Source organism: Tetrao urogallus, assembly GCF_951394365.1.
Source record: "Tetrao urogallus genome assembly, chromosome: 18".
Taxonomy (NCBI): Eukaryota; Metazoa; Chordata; class Aves; order Galliformes; family Phasianidae; genus Tetrao; species Tetrao urogallus.
The window spans coordinates 6,108,215-6,128,772 of NC_136831.1; the positions used below are offsets into that span (position 1 = coordinate 6,108,215).

Consider the following 20,558-nt stretch of genomic DNA (forward strand, 5'->3'; position numbering starts at 1 on the left):
CTCTGTTTGTTGTTCGGCCATCCTGGAAACTCTTACTGCAATAGGAAATAGCGGGAGGGACGGCGCCGTGTTGTGCTTTGTGGGGGGGTGCAGGTGGACACTTTGCTCTCTCCCAGGACAATCCAGGGCTGGATCCAAACACTGCTGCTCTCGTGTGCGGAGGACGCTGGGCTCTGGCCAGCAATGGGGTGGCAGTGGGGTGGCAGCCACCCTGCTCCAGCACAGGAGCCTCTTGCGTGAGCCTGCATGGAGCACGGGCTGCTCTTGGTTCTGCTGCTGTGCCCTGCCCTGCTCAGAGCACGGATTGTGCCTATGCTCCAGCTCTCCCAGGCACACCACTGTCTCCTTTTGGGATATTTCCCCCCCAGCCTTGGTTCTTCCACTGCTCAGCACCCCATGTGTTGCAGGAGGAAGAGGATGGCCACGCTGCCAGGGCCGTGTGTGGGGCTGCTGCTGCTGGCCCTGCTCTGCACCACCATTCTTGGCCAACGGAGCAGAAGTGAGTGCAGCCTTCCTCCATCCAACCCAGCAAAACCTCCGACTCCCTGGGAATAGGGTCGGCCTTTGCACCTCTCATCCTTATTTATTTTCTGCATTCTTTGTGCTGCAATCTTCCCCCTCCAGATAACCGCTGTGTGCAGAGCCGGGCAAAGAGCTGCACCGAGTGCATCCGTGTGGCCAAGGAGTGTTCCTTCTGCACCGAGGAGGTGAGGGCAGGCAGGGCTGTGGGGCTGTGATCCCAGCTACTTCTGCACCCTGCATCCCATCATTGGGAAATCCAGGGGAGGAACCCAAGAACAGAGTCAGCCTCTGGCTGCAGACCCAAAGCTCTGAGATGTGGATCGCCCTTAACTCAGACACTGACTACAGGGAGGCAGAGAAAGTTTGGGGCAAGCTTCCAAAATACAGGAATTTATCAATGAATGCCCTTTGGCCAGGGCTGAAATTTTTCAGGGATTTTGGCCAGGGCTGAAATTTTTCAGGTATCCCAATACAGGGATTACCCATAGGATGGAGGGAGAGCTGTATCCCAGGTGCTCCCATTCCCCAGTGTTCTAGGGGGCACTGGATCTTCTGGGCAACACTTGTCTCCATCTCTCTGCCCTACAAGGGCTCACCAGGCCCAACTGACTCACCCAGGATTCCACTGTGCCCTTCCTGCTGAGAGTATGGAATCATAGAATTGCAGGATGGTTGGAGCTGGAAGGGGCCCTGAAGGCCATCTGCTGCCACCCCTGCCCTGAGCAGGGACACCCACAGCTCCATCGGTGCTCACAGCCCATCCCTGCCTTTGGCTGTCTGCAGGGATGGGGCACCACTGCCTCTATGGGCAACCTGTGCCAATACTTCACACCTTTTTATTATTGTTATTATTTATTTATTTATTTATTGCTTTTTTGCTTATTTTGGTGCCCTTAACACGGCTCTCATAATGATGCAGAGCTTTGAGGAGCCACGCTGTGACCTGCGGGAGAACCTGCTGCGCTATGGCTGCGGGGAGGCCGGCATCGTCTACACGAGGGGCGAGATGCACACTCAGCAGGTGGGCACTGCAGGGACCCCCATCTCCAGATGTTGATGTCTGAGAAGGCACCCAGCTGGGCATGTATGGGCATGGGGGAATTGTTGCTCTGAGGGCAGGGAGTGGGGTCATAGATTCATAGAATGGTTTGAGTTGGAAGGGATCTTCAATGGCCACCTGGTCCATCTCCCTGCGATGAACGAAGACACCCATGGCTCCATCAGTGCTCAGCGCCCCGTCCAGCCTGACCTTGGGTGTCACCAAGACTGGGGCATCCACCATAAGTTACTTACCTACAAGAGGTGGAATCCATCCCATTCACCCCGCTCTTCCCCTGCAGAACATCAGCATCAACACATTCCTGCAGAGGACCCAGGTGGCCCCCCAGGCCATGTTCATGAGGCTGCGGGCTGGGGAGGAGATGAGCTTCAATATGGACGTCTTCCAGCCCCTGGAGAGCCCCGTGGATCTCTACATCCTTATGGACTTTTCCTACTCGATGTCTGATGACCTGGATAATCTCAAGAGCATGGGGCAAAACCTGGGTGAGAGCTGGGAGCACAGGGTTCCATGTCAGGATAAAACTTTTATTAGTTTCTTGTTGCTGCTCTGTTGGGTGGATCCCTCCTGGCCCATCATGTGTTCTCTGTATGCCCTGTGGGGTTGTTCTGTGCAGTGGCTTTGGCACCTCGAGCCTGTAGGCATGGGTTGTATTGGAAGCTCCTGTCTTGGAAAGGAGCTGCCAAAAGTGGCATAGGTTTCTACCTCAAAAAGACAAGATCTGAGCCCAAAGAGTTTAAATCCCTGGGGTCCAATCTGAGATGTGACCAGCATAGATGGCACCCAGGAAAGGGCACCTTTCTGTGGAGCAGCAACGCAGTGGGCTTATCCTCTTTCACATCTATTCCTCTCTCCCAGCTGAGTTCCTGCAAGCACTCACCTCCAATTACACCATCGGCTTTGGCAAGTTTGTGGACAAAGTCTCATCCCCACAGACAGACATGAGACCCGAGAAGTGAGTAAGGCTGGGGGGCCGTACAGGTATGCAGCTCCCCATTGAGGTTGCTGGAACGTCTCTTTGCCCTCCTGCTCTCTCACAGGCTCCGTGAGCCGTGGAACAACGCCGACTCCCCCTTCTCCTTCAAGAACGTCATCCGCCTGACCAACAACATCAACTACTTCAGCCAGGAGCTCAGGAAAGAACGCATCTCTGGAAACCTGGATGCACCTGAGGGTGGTTTCGATGCCATCCTGCAGACTGCTGTTTGCAAGGTGACGGTGGCTGGGGAGATGAGAGGCAAATGGTCAGGTTCTGGTCTGGATGGGCTGAGTGTTCCAAGCCCTACCAATGACCAAAATTGCTGTGTGGTGGGCTCAGAAGTAAAGGTTCTTTCTCCCCGTCTGTAGGACAAGATTGGTTGGAGGAAGGACAGCACACACTTGCTTGTATTCTCCACCGAGTCAGCCTTTCACTACGAAGCTGATGGCACCAACGTCCTGGCAGGGATCCTGGCGAGGAATGATGAGGAGTGTCACCTGGACACCCATGGCACCTATGTGTATGACACCAAGCAGGACTACCCCTCAGTGCCCACGCTGGTGCGCCTGCTGGGTCAGCACAACATCATTCCCATCTTTGCTGTCACCAACCACTCCTACAGCTACTATGAGGTGAGGGAGCTTCATGGGATCATCTTTCTTCCAGGACCATCTCTTGCTCCTTTTTGGTTCCCATAGTGCTGAAGCAATGTCTGTCACTTTGAATTTGTGTCGTGGTGTCTCAAGCTCTGGTTTGGGTTGTGAAAGGCCCCAAGATGTGTTGTTGGGATGCAGGAATCTGAGCTCCTAAGAGACTCCTTTGTTCGTGTGGAGACACAGAACCAGAGAGCAATAAGACCTTAAGACCTTGGTCAAGACCTCAAGCTGAGCTGAGAACATCCCTAAGGACATACATGGTTGACCCCTTTTTCCTAAGCACTTCCCTGCCTCTTTTTCCTGCTAAACACACATTTTTATTTTTTTCTACTAAAATCTTGTCTATTGATCGCCGCAGCCCATGAACAAAAGCATCACCCCGATCTTGGGCTAAGGAGAGCTGTGGGCTCACTGCCTCAGACAGTGCTCAGGAGCCACAACGGCTGGACTTGCCACCATGGTGCCATACCTCAGTGTGCCCCTTTTTCTCTGCAGAAGCTGCACAAATACTTCCCCATCTCCGAGATAGGGGTGCTGCAGGAGGACTCATCCAACATAGTGGAACTGCTTCGTACAGCCTTTGAGGTAACGGTGCTCTGCAGGGCTTTGCTCTCACTCACAGGGTGGGATGTGGTTTCAGTAGGGCTGATGATCTCCTTCTGTCCGCCCAGCGCATCCGCTCCAAGATGGACATCCGAGCTGACTTTGTCCCCAAGGCCCTGAAGACAGAATTCATCTCCTCAATGTATGAAAAGACGGAATCTGGATCCTTCCACATCACCCGTGGGGAAGTGGTAGGTCACAGAATCACAGAGAATCAGGTCCCTGGGAGGGCTGAGCTCCTGGCACATCCCAGCTTCCTCCCTTCTGGGATTCGGTGGTGGAGTCACTCCTCTGGGCTCACCCACCTGCCCCATCCCTGCAGGGTAAGTTCCAGGTGCGGGTGAAGGCTCTGGAGCACGTTGGTGGGCAGCACGTCTGCACCCTCCCTGAGAAGGACCGGCAGGGCGTTATCCATGTGAAACCCACCTCACTGAGCGACAGCCTCCAAGTCCAAGCCTCCGTCGTGTGCGACGTGTGTCCCTGTGAGCAGGTATGTACTGGTCCTGCTCGGCCCTGGGCAGGAGGTTTGGTGTTCCGGGTCAGGAGGCTCAGGGATGCTGCTTTGAGCTCATGGTGCGCATGATCCTACTGCAAAACTCAGTTTCATAGGCAAAGCTTTTCCCTTGGTTTTGCCTTCTGATGCTTGAGGTGTCTGTGGGGAAATTGAGCCCACCCAGCAGCACCTCTAATCTATGCCCTTACAGCAACCAGATTTCCGATCGCCCAAGTGCAGCTTTCACGGGGACTTCATCTGTGGGCAGTGCATCTGCCATGCAGGCTGGTAAGGACCTCACTGAGCCTCGTGTCCCTCTGCCATGTCTGGGGACACAGCGTGATGCTCACACATGCCCTGAGGATTCTGCCCGGGCGCAGTCTCCATGCTCTGCTCCCACCCTTCTCCATGTCACCCCAGGCGAGGGGACACGTGTGACTGCTCTCCGGCCTCATCCCTCAACAACGAAGCCTGCATCCGCCCTGGGGATGTGGAGCCATGCTCAGGTCGGGGCGAATGTCTCTGTGGAAAGTGTCAGTGCTACCCTGAGGACCTGATGCAGCGCTTTGATGGGGACTTCTGCCAATACGACGTGCTGCAGTGCCCGCGCACCTCTGGCTTCCTCTGCAACGGTGAGAGCCATCGAGTGGGACTCAACGATCCGTATGGGTCCCTTCCAACTTGGGATGTTCTATGATCCTTATGGGTCCTTTTCTACTTCGGATATTCTGTGATCCTTATGGAAATCTCCCAACTTTGAATATACTGTGATAAGGGATATTCTACGATCCCTTCTTTCAGTGCCTGCAGGTCCCAGTGAGCCCAGTTGGTGGCACTGGGACATGAGGATGAAGAACGTGATGGGTCTGGGGGACTCTACACTTGCACATGTGCATGGAGATGGGGGCACTCCGTTTGCCCAGGCTCAGGGGTGCAGCCCACGTCGGGGTGCCATGCAGTGATGTCTCCTCTCACCTTGCAGATCGTGGTCGCTGCTCCAAGGGTGCATGTGTGTGCGAGAGCGGCTGGGAGGGCCCTGGCTGTGAGTGTCCTACGAGCAATGACACCTGCATTGACAGCAGGGGGGTATGTCCCAGGCACCCACAGCAATGTCCCAGCAGCAAAACCTGGTGTCATGGCCTGTGTGTGAATGCTCTGTGACACCCACCGTCCCCTCTGCTCCCCCAGGGCATCTGCAACAACCAGGGGAGGTGTGAGTGCGGACGGTGCATCTGTGACAAGGCATCCCTGTACACCAGCTCTACCTGCGAGATCAGCTACTCCCTGGTGAGGATCTGCATGGGGTCCTTTGGGTTTCTCACTTCTCCTTCCCAGGGTGAATTGCTGGGGAAGGAGTGCAGAGCTTGGGGGGATGCCATGCCCTCCAGCTCCCCAGCAGTGTTACAGCCGTGTGGATGCTGAGTGTGTGTAGGGTGTGCATGCGGCAGAGGTCTTAACTATTGCTTTATTCAGGTTTGCCTCAAGGCAAAAAACTCTTTTCGTGGCTCAGTGCCTCAGTTTCCCCACTGCTAATCCCTTCGGAAGAAAGATAGCTCAGTCGTATTTTGGGAAGGTCACCTAACGTGGGTGCTGCAGTACTGGGGATGGCATCTCTGCAGCCTGCTCTGGGTGTGATGCTTTCCCCAGGGCTGATCTCCATCTGCCTCTGCCCAGGGCTTCCAGGCCGTGTGTGAGAGCATCAGGGACTGTGTGCAGTGCCAGGCCTGGGGAACAGGCAACAGGAAGGGGAACTGCAGCACATGCCACCTCCAAGTGCAGATGGTGGAGGAGCTGAAGAAAGGTACTGAGATGCAGAGACATGGGATCTGTCTGCCTTGTGCATGGCCTGGGGGGGTGCTAATCCTGGTGGCCACAGCCTGATGATGGTGTTCCCAATCTGTTTGCAGAGGAGGCCAATGAGCACTGCTCCTTCCAGGATGAAGAGGATGACTGCACCTACCACTACACACTGGAGGGAGACCCCAGTGTTCTCCCCAATGCCACCGTCCAGGTGCAGAAGAAGAAAGGTGAGCAGAGAAGTGGCATAGCTCTCCCTGGGCAGCATTGCTCACTGTGAGCGTTGGGAGAGATGCTCCCAGGCTGAACCTGGCTCCTCACATCCCCCTCGGACGCTGATGCGCTGCTGATGCTGCTGTTGCTTGCAGAGTGCCCTCCTGGCAGCTTCCTCTGGCTCATCCCACTGCTCATTTTCCTCATCCTGCTCCTGGGGCTGCTGCTGCTGCTGTGCTGGAGGTTCTGCGCCTGCTGCAAGGTGAGTGACATCCAAACCCAGCCCATCTCCACTGTAGCCGGAGCATCAGCTCTGCCTCTTGACTGACATCCAGCACCACTGCTATGAATTGCAGTGTGACTTCCCCCACTAAAAGGCTGCCAGGTTAAGGTCATCTTCCAGAGCCCCATCCGTCCTCACTCCAGCACTAAATCCTCCCAGCTGAAGATGGGAGTTTAACCCCTGACTACAGAGTGACTGTGTGTTTGGTCGTTTATTTTCTAGGCTTGCCTGGCCCTGCTCCCCTGCTGTGCACGAGGTAGGAGCCCTTTGAATGGGGAGAGGGGTCTGTGGGGTCACTGCCTTCTTGTGGGGGGATACACAAAAATAGGTATCCTCCTCCTCTTCCTGTCTCAGTTGGGAGATGAATCGGGGCAGTGTCTTATCAGAGCCTCAGAGAAAAGATACTGCTCATCCTCCCTCCCCAACTGGAACCCCCCTGCTGGCTCTCCAAGCTGGGTTGCATGCTGTCCCCATTCTTGGACACCCCCACTCTTGCCACCAACTTGTTGGCTCCACTGTGCTCCCAATACCCTTAGCTTGGTGGAAGACTCCCCAGGACGAATCCCTGCTGTTGGGGAATTGATGGTTGGCATCCGTTGCACCCAGGAGTTGGACACAATAATCCTCATGGATCCTTTCCAACTTGGGATAGTTCACGCTTTTATGGTTATTCGACTCTGCTCCTGCTCTGCAGGTCGCACTGTTGGCTTTAAGGAGGACCACTACATGCTCCGCCAGAGCCTCATGTCCTCAGACCACCTGGACACCCCCATGGTCCGCAGTGGATCCCTCAAGGGTCGGGACACCGTCCGCTGGAAGATCAACAACAACGTCCACAAGCAGGGTTTCACCTCCCACGCTGCCCTCAACCCCAAGGACCTCAGTAAGTGACAGACGTGAGGAACGGGGCCTGGAGGAGATGGTGGAGGACGTGAAGCCTCAGTGGTTGCCCCCAGTAGCCATCATGTCACCTCCAAAAGCGTTGCAAAGGTCTTCCGGGCTGATGCTGGATGGGATTTAGCTGTTGGCAGCATGTGATCTGGACGCCATGCATCCAGCTGTTGGCTGGGTTGTCAGAGTGGGGAATTTCTTCTTCCAGTTCCCTATGGGCTGTCACTGAGGCTGACACGGCTCTTCACACAGAACCTGGTGAAGCCAGAGAGCCGGGAGTGCGAGCAGCTGCGCAAGGAAGTGGAAGAGAATGTAAGAGTCTGAGCACCGTGGGGATGGGGATGGGAATCTTCAAAGAAGTGATTTTTCCCTCTTACTGAAAGAAAGCACAGATCCTCAGGATTATCAGAGCATTGCATTGGGTTGCTCCAGGTGCAGCCTCTAGCTGTGTCCTGGGGACAAGCTGTATGGTCATCCCTGCCTTGGGTGGGGGGAAAAGGTGAGGACTGGGTTTGGCTCGGGGTGATGTACATCTACAAAGTCCCTCTTGCTCCAACAGCTGGACGACATCTACAAGCACATCCCAGGCTGCTACAAGCCCCAGCAGACCAAGTTCAGGTGGGTCACTGTGGAAAGACCTTCTGTTCGGGGTCTGGGTACCCCAGGGCCAATGCCCAAGAGCGATGGGAAGGGTGTGAAATCTGTGGTGTGGGATGGAGAGTGGTCTGTGAGCCTTTCCCAGTGCTCACATGGTGCTCAGTGGGAAAATTCAGCCCTGTGCACAACAAGAAGTGCCTGCTGCAGCATGGGGATGCTGGCACTGAGCAGGGAGCACCATCCCCTCCCTGCGGCTCTGAGCAGCTGTGGGTGCCCCGTGGGCTTGTTCCTCACTGCATTGGGAAACCTAGGGCTGGAGGGAGCAGCCTGACAGGAGGGAACATGAAATGGGGCCGTTGTTTCTGTAGGATGGGTTGGCATTGGTCCCTATGGCTGCAGCCCGCAGGGCAGCTTCTGCAGCTCAGACATGTGCAGGGCTGTGATTCATGCAGAACTTTGTCTCCCCAAAGGTTTTACTCACTCTGATTGTTTCTTTCTCCCCCTCCCAGGGTACAGCCCAATTCTGGGAAGAGGTAAGTGGATCTTCCAGCCTTCTATGCTGTTCTCCAGCAGCAAGCAAACCTCATTCAGCTCTTGTCTTCCAGACAGGACCACACCATTGTGGACACGGTGCTCACCGCCCCTCGCTCTGCCAAGACAGAGATCATCAAGGTCACTGAGAAGCACGTTTCCCATGAGGCTTTCAATGACCTGAAGGTTTCACCAGGATACTACACTGTGACCTCTGACCAAGGTGTGGAGCAGCGCCCGATGCTGTGTCCTGGGGCAGTGGGGACGTTTCCCACCTTCCATCGTTGTCCCTTCCCCCAGATGCTCACGGCATGGTGGAATTCCAAGAAGCTGTGGAGCTGGTTGATGTCCGCGTCCCGCTCTTCATCAGGGAGGATGATGATGATGAGAAGCAGCTGCAGGTGGAGGCCATCGATGTCCCCACCGGCATCGCACAGATTGGACGCAGGATCGTCAACATCACCATCATCAAGGAACAAGGTGAAGGACGGTGACCATGGCATGAGACAAAGGGCAGTTTGTATCTGTGTGTCCCATGTCCAGATGGACTTGTGGTTTGTTAAGAAGGTGCAGTCTGTGTGCTCCCATAGGTCACAAGCCAGAGACTGCTGTCTTCAGGTACTGGGGTCTAAACCACAGCATCTTTTAAAGCATAAAAAGAAAAGTTATCACCCCTAGTGACAGAGACCAAAATATTTGACCACCACAGTTTACTTCTTACTAATTCCATGGCAAGAGTTCCGTGGGTTGGCCATAGGTCCTTGCAGTGCTTGGGGCAGCAGGTGAAGGTCCCCAGTGATTTGCTTCTGCTTCTCGTAGGGTGGTTTTGAGCAGGGAGAAAAGTCAGGACTGGTGAAGCCACCAGCCTATGCAGTAGTATTTCCAATGTGGTTTATAGCTTTGGGTGGTAAGAACTCCCCACTCATTGCAGGGGAATTGGACCAAGTGACCTTTAAGGGTCCCTTCCAGCTCAAATGATTCTACGATTCTATGAACTCCCTCCCTGAGCACTTGTAGTGTGAATCTTAGTGCACTAACACATCTGTTCTTTCCTACCCCTTCCAGCCAGCAGCCTCATCACCTTCCTGCAGCCAGCCTATTCCCACAGCCGCTTTGATAAGGTGGCCAAGATCCCTGTCCTGCGGGAGATCATAGACAACGGGAGGTCCCAAGTTACCTACAGGACCCGAGATCTCACTGCCAAGGAAGGCAGGGTAAGGATGGGGCTCCTGACCTGGGCAGGCAGAAATGAGCAGGCACCAAGAAAGGAACCAACCTGCAGAGAAACAGTGAACTGGGCTCAAAGGAGATATGGCCAGGAGAAGGGAGAGCCGAAGGTTGAGAACCATCTTGTGGCTGCTGTGGGCTGTAATCATGCACTACTCCTTTCTCTTCCAGGACTACGTCTTCACAGAAGGTGACCTGGTCTTCCAGCCTGGGGAGACCCGAAAGGAAGTGCAAGTCTCCCTGCTGGAGCTAACTGAGATAGACACCCTCCTGCACAACCGCCAGGTCAAGCAATTTGCCATCGACCTCCTCCATCCCAAGTATGGGGCCAAGATTGGCCGATACCCCCAGGCTACGGTGACCATTGCTGACCCAGGTAGGGGCTGGCAGCCAGGTGCTGGGCGATGGCAGCAGGAGGTGGTTGACCCCACGCAGGATCGGTTCACCTGGAGTGTGCCACGAAGCTCCAGTCTCCCCCCTCCCCGTAAGAGCTGCGATCAGCAGCGTCCAGCTCCGACCGGTGGATGTGGGTCTCCCTCTAGAGGCATTAGAGAGTATAGGTGGAAAGAAGATGGATGGTCTGTACTGAAAAAGGAAATAGAGTGCATTCTTCACTCCTTTTCCTTTAGGGATTTGAATTAAAAGCTATAAAAATAGGGGGAGAGATGGTCAGCGTTAGATTGAGCCAAGCTGAAGATTTCCAGCTGCAAGAAGCCAAATTCTTCCGAGACTGGGAGAAGAAGCAGGTGGTGCAGGACATCGGGGGATCAAAGCCAGACTTTATGCCAGCTTGCTGCATGGTTTGGGGGGGATAGCATCACCAAATGGCCTCAGTCTCCCTCCCTTATGATGGATATTTATCCTTCAGTAACGCTGAATGGCCAGGCAGTGCCAGGAAGGTGCCCATTTCTTTTATTTCCATCTCCTTGGAGGACTGGCACTGATGCGTTCTCTCTCCTTTGTGTCTACAGAGGTGGTGGATGGTGTCCCCCCACTGACTGGTATGGGCCAGCTCACCCAGTCTCCCAAAGGCCGCCTGAGTGCACCCCTTAATCCCAGTGCCCAGGCCCTGAGCTCCAAAGAAATCCACTTCAGCTGGTTTCCTCCAACGGGAAAACCTCTGGGGTACAAGGTGAGGAGTGTGTGGATACCAGGGGAGGTGTGGGTCCTGTCATGCGGCTCTCACACCCGTATTCCTTCATGCTGAAGGGACGGGGAGAAGAGACTCAAAGAAGGGAGCGCGTTCTTCCATCCTGGTCCCTTTCATAGAATCATTAAGGTTGGAAAGACCACTAAGATCGCCAAGTCCAGCCCCAATCCACCCCCACCATCCCCACTGACCACGTCCCCCAGTGCTACATCTCCACAGTTCATACCTCCAGGGATGGTGACTCCACCACTTTCCTGGGCAGCTGTGCCAATACTTCTCCAACCCCGATGACTATTTTTGGGCGGATGTGAGACTTGCAGGAAAGTTTCCTGTTGGGCTCATCCCCCTTTCCATCCCTTACCTTTGGGCAACGTTGCAGGGAAGGCCCCAAAAGGCACCTACCTGTTCTGGAAGGGGGTGCAAATGAGGCAGTGAGGTCCGGAGGTACCACAAAGTGCTCTGACCCCTATTTTGGACGGCTGAACACCGCCCTAAGAACAGATCTAAGAAGAGATGAGGAATTCCTCACCTATCACAGTGAAGATTTGAAGGAGTTATAGCTATCGCTTGTTTTGTCAGGTGAAATACTGGGTGCAGGGTGACCCCGAATCCGAAGCCAATGTCATGGATGTCAAATCACCAGGGGCAACACTGAAAAACCTCTACGCCTTCTGCGACTACGAGATGCAAGTCTGTGCCTATAATGCTATGGGTGAAGGGGCCTACTCTGACATCATACACTGCCGCACGCTGGAGAGTGGTGAGATTCTCTATGTAGCAGCAAATTGTGCTCATCTGTCTGCCGTTTATGGAGCTCCAGGCTCCTGATTGCTTTGCTCCTAGCTGGAGTAACCCGGCCTCTTGGCTCTTGCCATTACAGTTCCCAGTGAGCCCGGTCGCTTGGCTTTCAACGTCGTGTCTTCCACCGTCACACAGCTGAGCTGGGCTGAGCCTGCAGAAACCAATGGGGTGATCACAGCTTATGAAGTCAGTTATGGACTCGTTAATGATGAAAATGGTAAGTTGCTTGTTTTCTTGCCAGGGCAGCTCTACCAGTTGGAGTGCACTTCTCGCATCTGGGCTGGTCCCATGTTGCAGCAGGAAAACTGGAGGTGTTCTAGGAAAGGATAGACGTCACCTTGAGGGATGTGGGTTGGTAGGCATGGTGGGGATGCGTTGATGGTTGAAGTGGGTGATCTTACTGGTCTTTTCCAACCTAAATGATTGTATGAGACTATAATTCTAGAACCAAAAGGGCTCCAAGGATGTTTATTGTGAAAACTGGGATAAGGTGTCATTTCTAGGAAGAAGGAGCACAGCAAATCGTAACTTAGGATTGAATCCTGCAAAGCCATGAGTACTCTCAATTCTCATTCATTTCTGTAGTATTTTGTGCTGTTTTTCATGTTTAAAACTTTGTCCATAGGTCTAGACCTAGATCTATGGTTGCAGTAGGAGACTTCTGCTATAGGCTGACTTCAGCATTCAGTGTGGGAATTTCCCCAAGACAATGTCATGCCTGTTATGAGCATCCTAGATAGCCTCTACGCCTTGTCCCTGAGCCGAGCTGTGTCCTGACACCAAAGCTCATCAATCCTGTTGTCCGAGGACGCGCTGCTGTGGGTCTCTCTGTGCCTCATGACCTCATGGAGGGATATGTGTACCTCTACTTTCAGTCCCCATTGGCCCTATGAAGAAGGTGCTGGTTGAAGACCCGAAGAAGCGCATGGTGCTGATAGAAAACCTGCGGGAGTCCCAGCCCTACCGCTACATGGTGAAGGCCAGGAACGGTGCTGGCTGGGGACCTGAGAGAGAAGCCACCATCAACCTCGCTACGCAGCCCAAGCGTCCCATGTCCAGTGAGTTGCTGCCCTGTCTGGATGGGGGGCAGTGAAGGCAGGAGCAGTGCTGGGGGGCTTCCTTCATCACCCAGCTGCTCCTCCACACCCTGCCCTCTCCACTGTGCCGTTCACCCTGTTCACCACCCGTTCACTCAGGCTGAAGGCCTGAGCGCGGTGGATCCAGCGTGGTTGTGAGCTGTGTGTCTAACGGCACTCCCCACCTCCCTTCCAGTCCCCATCATTCCCGATGTCCCCATCATTGATGCTGAAGGAGGTGAGGACTATGACAGCTACCTGATGTACAGCACAGACGTGCTTCGCACTCCAGCTGGCAGCAAGCGTCCCAGCGTCTCTGATGATTCAGGTACGTTGCTCCAGGTTTTGCAAAGGTCACTTCTAACATTCACTTTCCTTAACAGCTTTCAGCAATGAGCTTCACTGCTCTTTTCCTCCTCACTGAGATGGGGAGATCCGAATCCTCTCCGAGCTGGTGGAGATCAGCACTTCCAAAGCACAGGAGCTGGGAACACTTGACTAATGTTAGCCTAAATAGGACCACCTGTTCTAGCCAGGAGGCAAAAAGAAATCTCAGTGTGGGGTGGTGAAGTTCTTCGTAGCCCTCTGTGTTCATCTTCCTTGTCTATTACTGTCTGAATGGACCAAGAAAATTACTGTTAGCCAACCAGAGATGGAAAAGCACAGATCTCTGAGTCCTTTGGAGGTTCAAGGTCTCAGCCAGGCCAACGGGAGGGAGGCACTGGTCAGGGAATTGGATCCCACTGGATCCCTGTGGCCTCTCATCTCTTCCTCCATCGCTTAGCTTTCAGGATGAGGCTGGCTCCCTTGTCTACTGCACTGGGACAAGGAGGGTAAGACTGGCCATAAATTAGTGGGATCTGGAGGGTCTTTCCTTGGGAGTTCTCCAAAGCCTGGGATCCAGAAGCAATTCCCAGAGAGCAGAAGTAATGGGAACACCAAGTGTCTGACCATCCTGCGTGCACACTGCAGAGCATGAAGCCTCTCCTGAGCAGGGGATTGGTGCAGCAGACTGCTCGTGATAGGCGTGATATGGTGGGACTTCAACTCTCACTTTTTGTCATGATGGACACAGGGCTGGAAAACAGCCCTGGGGTTGAGGCACGTTGTGCTTGTCACGTTCCCTCCATCTACCAGTGATGTGATGGTGCACCACCTGAACTCACCAGCCAACGGGTGCTGTTTCCCTTCCCCTTCCTAGCAAGCAGCACGAAGGCGGTTGGTGTCCCGCTCTGTCCCCTCTAGACCATGCCAACACGGGTGCTTACATTATCCCAAAGGCTCCCGATGGAAGTACGTGCCGCTGCTGGGAGAAGACTTGGATCTTCGCCGCATCACCTGGAGGCTCCCACCTGAAACCATTCCCCGCCTTTCTGGCAGCAGCCACCTCTCCTCGGACACCGAGGGTCTCCTCCGTGAGGAGGATGGTGACGTGGCTACGGGCAGCCCCATGAGGAGCGGGACCCCCCGGCCCCAAGCAGGTGAAGGACGACTTCATATGGCACTGAGTGTCCTGTCTCGTCCTGCCCTGAGCCAAGGGGGCTGCGGCTGGGTCAGCCCCCTTCCTCCCCCTTATGTGCCCGTCCTCCCGTTGGCATGATGTCCACGTGCTGTAGAGTCTCAGTGTGTCTGTTCACGAGTGTCAAGGTAACCCCCATCTCGGCATGGACTTGGGAGCCTGCTAGCAAGTTGCTTCTACAAAAGGCTGGACCTTCAAGACTCGAGCAAACTCAAACAATGCCTGGAAAGTACCGCCTCCAAAGGCAGCTCCTCAACTTAATTAAGTGCCCTGAGCTCCTGGGGTAGAAATGCTGGACTGTTAAACAGAAATTTGGACTGGACAACCTTTAAGGGTTCCTTCCAGCTCAAACGATTCTATGATTCTGTGGTAGCTGATCTCTCCTGGCCTGCTGAGGATCTGCCAAGGACCAGAACAAGGAAGCAGTTTGCTTTTTAGATCCAACTGAGATGGGATCCAGAGAGAGATAAGGAGAAACCGCCTCCATAAAAGGCTGTTTTTCTTCTTCTGCTTTCTTTTTGAACCTGAAATTATAAACCTGCGCTTGCGTCAAAGGAGAGGTGTGAGGGAACGTGTTGAGAACTGCAAGCAGTGCCCCAGTGAGGCCGAGGTCTGGAGTTACCTTGGGCACCATGTGTGTCTGGTGCTGGTGTAGGGCAGCGTCTCTGTTTACCTGTTTGTTTCCCCCTTATCGTGTTGGGTGATTTGTTCAAGACGGAGAGCTCCAGAACGACCTGCCAGAGCAACTGAAGCCAGGGCAAAGCCAAGGCAAAGCCATGGAGCCTGGAGCAGAAGCCCACCCTCAGCCAGGCCCCTTACATGTGCCCTCTTTCACAGAACACCTGCTGAATGGCCGCATGGACTACTTCTCCGGCAGCAGCAGCACGCTGACCAGGACAGCAAACACCAGCTACCACCAGCACATGCAGCAGGAGCACAGGGTGATGGGGAGCTCCTCGTTGACCAGAGACTACTCCACCATGATGTCGGGGCACGGTGAGTACGAGGTGGTGGGGGCTGCTCTTCCATTCCATGACCACCTTCGGATCCATGCCCTGCAGATCTTTTTGGAGTGAGGGCTGTGTTTGCAGCCAAAGGGGCTGATGAGTCAGAGAAATGGCAGCTCATGTCTTTAGAGGGTGGACTCGATGGTCCTTATGTGTACCTTCCAACTCAGAATGATTCTATTATTCTACCACTGATGTGCAAGGGCTTTGGTAAGGTTGCTCTGCTTCCAGACCACTCTGGAAAGGGTGCCCATGTCTGACTCAGGAACAGGAGTTACATCCTTGTTTCCACACTGCAGAGCTTATGTTGTTGCCCCTTACTATGTCTAGCAGCATGATTCCCTTTCAGCTCCATGCGTGTACATCAAACTGGTGTTGACAAGAGGTTGTGAAAAAACTTCAAATCTAATCCTTAGAAATTTCTCTCTGGGCAGGAGTCAGCATCTGGGCTGAACCCACTCTGACGTCTTCAATGGTGTTTTTCTTTTTCTTTCTTCCCCTATGCTGGTCTGTAGATTACTCAGGGAGATTCCTTTCTCCCATCCTTGAAGATGCTGGGAGGAGAATCCCACGGCCCAGGGACGTGGGTTTCAGGAGCAGGGTAAAGGTGAAGGGTTACTACCCCAGCACTGGCTGTCGGGACTCTATAATCATGACTGATGGGTCCGCGGGGATTTGCAAGTACATAGGTACAGCTTTGTCCAGTGCCTCCTTCCAGTCATGCATCCCATAACCAGCCACACCGCTGGCCCTCTGATCTACTCCCAAAAACCCTTTCTCATGGCTTTCTGTGTGCCACACTGATCTACCTCCTGACCTGGCTGAGCCTCCATCACACCACCTTTCCATTTGCAGGAGATTTCAGCTGTGTGCCAAGCCATGTGGGCTGATTAACCTTCACCACTGCTGCCACTGTGATCTAATGAGCTGATCACCTCATCGCCCCTTTCCTCTTCATTCCTAACAAGCTTCTTGTTCTCATTCTTACCCCACAGGCTTTTGGAGAACTCCTGGGGAGAACGTGGGTCCCGGCCTTGAGCAGTCCCTGGAGGTGTTGGGTTGATTTAGGTGTAGATCAGGGCTGTGCTCGCTCTGAAGATGTCCACAAAGCATTTGGCAGACTGGACAGAGAGCTTTGGGGTGAGCCAAGAGGGCAACACACAGCACCAGGTCCCTGGCCAAAGGGCATGAAGATTACCTTGCCTTCTCCCATGCAAGGATGGCACCCCAAGGCCACAGGACATCCCTGTAGGTGTGCAGAGTCCCCCTCCAGACAGACTAGCTTGCAGAGAGGACATCTCCCCACGTTCTCCCCGTGTTCTCCCTGGACCATCAGGACCATCCCACGCTTGCGTGTGTTGCCGCCTTCTCTCACCCAACCCAATTAACCCCAAATTCCTGCTGTGACTGTCCCATTTTGCTTCAGATTCCAGGTTTCCACTGGGCGTCCCTGACATCCCCACACGGTTGGTGTTCTCTGCTCTGGGGCCCACCTCACTGAAGGTGAGCTGGCAGGAGCCGCACTGCGAGAAGGAGGTACAGGGCTACAGCGTGCAGTACCAGCTGCTCAACGGAGGTCAGTGGGCAAGGAGAGGGCTCATCTGGGTGCTGGGAGCTTCTGGTGGTGACATCTTGGCCAGGTCTTCTCTTGGCAACCTGCTGTCCTTGCTTGGGCTGGGGGGTGGACCAGATGACCTCCATCACAACCATCATCTCAGTCAGAGGTTTTGTCATCACGCTGGATTTGGAAGAAGGATTGGAATATAAGAATGTAATATTTTTACATGAAACTTGGGGGCGGTTCATGAAAACGTGATTCTCTTTGGTACTGAAAATCTCCAAGTTTTCAAGAAGCCAATGCTAGCCCCAAGCAACATCTGGTCCTGCACTACCCACTGGGTTGGCAAGGTGTGGTGGAGGTGGCTTGGGAGGAAGTTCTCTGGCTCAGTTTTCTGGATAGACCATTTGAAGTAGGATTTAGGAGAAAGTCACGGCTCTGTCATTGTGCCTGCAACCCCCCTCTGATGTCCCTGTTCCCTGTGTGTCCCAGGAGAGGTGCACCGCCTCACCATACCCAACCCCAGCCAGAACTCAGTGGTTGTGGAGAACCTGCTGCCCAACCACTCCTACATCTTCAAGGTGAAGGCACAGAGCGAGGAGGGCTGGGGCCCTGAGAGGGAAGGAGTCATCACCATAGAGTCCCAGGTGGACCCACAGAGCCCACTCAACCCTGTTCCAGGTGAGGTGAATGGGAAGCAGGGAAGGAGGCACTGATGTCTTTGTGGTTATCTACTGGCCTTGCTGTTTTCTCCCCCCTAAACTCATCCTGAAGTGCTCCTTTCCTTCCTTTCATTTAGAAATGGGAATTCATTTCCCATGCGCTCGCTTTCTTCTAGCTTTCCAAATGGCTGAGACCTCCCTGCTTCATTACATATATGCCCTCACAGGTTCACCCTTCACGCTGAGCACACCCAGTGCCCCCGGACCACTGGTTTTCACTGCCCTCAGCCCTGACTCCCTGCAGCTCAGCTGGGAGAGACCACGCAAACCCAACGGGGCCATCCTGGGTTACATGATCACCTGCGAGATGCTGCACGGAGGAGGTATGGTGTCAGGCTGTGCGGAGAACAAGACGCCTCCAGCAAAGGCAGTATAACAGAAATGGTGGGAAGACTGACCCATAGCTCAGTGCAGCCCAAATCCAATGGAGGTTATTGGTTGAAGGTCAGCGCTGTGCTGAAACAGGAGGACTGGGTGGTGCGATTGCACTGCCAGTGTATGGCACAGTGTTTAGGGAAAGCTGAGACATCAGCCAGCAGTGGAGAATGTTTGCATGTCCACCTTCTTATTGGACGCTCACGGGACAGTCTCATTGGAGACTCTCACTTCTGTCACATATGTGTGTGCATTAGGGGAGCCCAGGAATATCTACGTCGAAGGTGACAATCCAGAAACGACCCTGACTGTGCCCCACTTGAGTGAGAACGTCCCGTACAAGTTCAAAGTGCAAGCCAAGACCACTCAAGGCGTTGGGCCAGAGAGAGAAGGCATCATCACCATCGAATCTCAAGATGGAGGTACAGAACCACGTCCTTCTGGAAATGCAGAGATAAGAAAGCTCTTAGAGCAGGGAATGTGCCTTCTGGGCTCCTTTTCTGAACCACTCTGGAAGCCACCATTCTCGTGGTGATTCCAATTTCCATAATCTCCGTAAGGAAGGCAATGCTGTGCCTTGTGAGCACTGTCTTTATCCTGCAAAATGCACTGAATGTGGGGGATGAGAGCAAGACAAATCTCCTGAGCTTACTGCTGGTCCCCACTGAGCGGGGTTGAGATGCTGGAAGCTCCTTGCCATGTCCTGGCTCATTTGTCCCTTCTCCTTCTCCCTAGGAACTTTCTCACAGTTCGGAGGACAGCAGTACACAAGAGAGGTGTACAACTTCCCCATGGAATACACCACCAAAACCAGCATCAGCCATTCCTCTCTGGACCCCCACTTCTCAGGTAGGGACCAGAGGAAGATCTGAACCGTGGTTCTTCCTGCAGAGATACGTGATGACCATCTTCAGCCACGTCACTGTGGCTGCCCCATGTTGTCCCCTCGAGCTCAAGGACTCACAGGCTCATGTTGCAAGATGGAAAGTTTGGGAGCTGTTAGGAAATCCTGAGCTGCATCAGGGGTCAGGTGGGGGTTAGGGAAGGGCTCTACACCAGAGGGTGGCGGGCATGGAACAGTTCCCCAGGGCAGTGGGCATTGCCCCAAACCACCAGAGACCAGGGAGCATTGGGGCTCTTGTCCAACATAGGGTTTGGGTGGTGCTGTGTGGGACCAGGGATTGGACTCACGGTCCTTTCCGTCTTGGGATGTTGTGTGGCTCCATGAATCCATCCTCTCGTTGCAGACGGCATGCTGATGACGTCCCAGAGAGTGGAGAGTGCCAGCAGCACCCTCACCAAACAGGTCACCAAAGAGTTCATCAGCCGCACCGTGACGTCCAGCGGGACCCTCACCAAGCAGGTGGAGAGACAGTTCTATGAGGCCTGAGCTGGGGCAGCAGGACACTCCATTGGGGCTGACAGAGCTTTGTAGGACCATCCAGGAGGGCTTCACCCAGACTGCTTGGGCAGCTCCTCCAGACCTTCCGTGGCACTTTGAGCTCTGCACACTCAAAGCTCACGGTTGGCTCACCAGCTGTGTGCTCACCCTGCAGAACTCATCCTCCCCATCCTGCTCTGCAGCCTCAGTTCTGCAGAATGTACTTGGATCTCCTCCATAAGCAACCACTGCTCACTCCATTACCACTCCTCAACGCCCACCCATCCAAGCACACCTCCTGCTGCAGATATTCCTCCATGTCTTCATTCTCCCCAGATAAATCAAAGAAAATGATTTATTCTCAGGTGCTCAGTTTTGAAAGGATCCCTGCTGACGAGATCCTGCTTTATAGAGGGTCACCACTTATTGGCACAGGCTGCCAAGGAAGGTGGGGGAGTCAGCAGCCCTGGAGCCATTCAGCTGAGATGTGGCACTGAGGGACATGGTAGGGATGGGTTGGACTGTAGGATCCTATTGGTCTTTCCAGCCTTAATAATTCCATGATTCTACAATTTCCATCTTTGGCCTGGGCTCTATGGCAGCTTGGCTCTCTGCTGGAGATGGTGGTTTTGTTCTGTTCTGTTATACAAGAGCTGCAAGGTAGTGGGTCAAGGTGACATCTGCTTTCTTACTGTGCCTATTTGTGTCTGTCTTTTGCTGCTAACATTGGTACCACAATAGCAAAGCATACCCTTCCATTTGAATAGCACTACTTACGATGGCCTCTGATGCTTTTTTTTTTTTTTTTGCATACAATATTGTACAGTTTTGGTAGTATATATATATATAAATATATAAATGTATTTTATTATTTTATATTAAAACAAAAAACAAAAAATGGAGGTGGACGAGATCTATGCAGAGTGATGAGGATACAATTGGACCAAGGCTGATGAGAAGCACTGAGAACAATGAGTTCAGGCCCCTTTGCAGCATCCACATGGATCCATCCAAACGTTGTTCTGCCCATAGCAGAGCACAGCATGCTGCTCCTGGCAGCACACGCTCCCTGTGCACACGTGTGCTCTCATGGCTGCATTGTGCCCCAAGTGTCATT

General features: G+C 53.7%; 1 protein-coding gene across 1 annotated transcript; it reads left to right on the forward strand.

Annotated features, from left to right (window-relative positions):
* Nucleotides 1-396: 396 nt before the first annotated feature.
* ITGB4 (integrin subunit beta 4) lies at nucleotides 397-19,450 on the forward strand (the record flags this gene model as incomplete). The annotated part of the gene is made up of 40 exons (XM_079544311.1): nucleotides 397-499; nucleotides 625-707; nucleotides 1,442-1,543; nucleotides 1,863-2,067; nucleotides 2,441-2,537; nucleotides 2,623-2,794; nucleotides 2,930-3,193; nucleotides 3,713-3,802; nucleotides 3,889-4,011; nucleotides 4,143-4,310; nucleotides 4,525-4,601; nucleotides 4,734-4,945; nucleotides 5,296-5,399; nucleotides 5,502-5,600; nucleotides 5,988-6,114; nucleotides 6,221-6,340; nucleotides 6,479-6,585; nucleotides 6,829-6,862; nucleotides 7,301-7,489; nucleotides 7,706-7,809; nucleotides 8,057-8,115; nucleotides 8,604-8,627; nucleotides 8,700-8,848; nucleotides 8,926-9,105; nucleotides 9,691-9,839; nucleotides 10,024-10,228; nucleotides 10,824-10,984; nucleotides 11,582-11,762; nucleotides 11,883-12,020; nucleotides 12,679-12,861; nucleotides 13,076-13,207; nucleotides 14,160-14,360; nucleotides 15,236-15,394; nucleotides 15,921-16,094; nucleotides 16,832-16,981; nucleotides 17,456-17,644; nucleotides 17,853-18,008; nucleotides 18,318-18,482; nucleotides 18,796-18,909; nucleotides 19,308-19,450. 40 exons carry the CDS (start codon nucleotides 397-399, stop codon nucleotides 19,448-19,450), a joined length of 5,592 nt encoding a protein of 1,863 aa, XP_079400437.1.
* Between the last annotated feature and the right edge of the window lie 1,108 nt (nucleotides 19,451-20,558).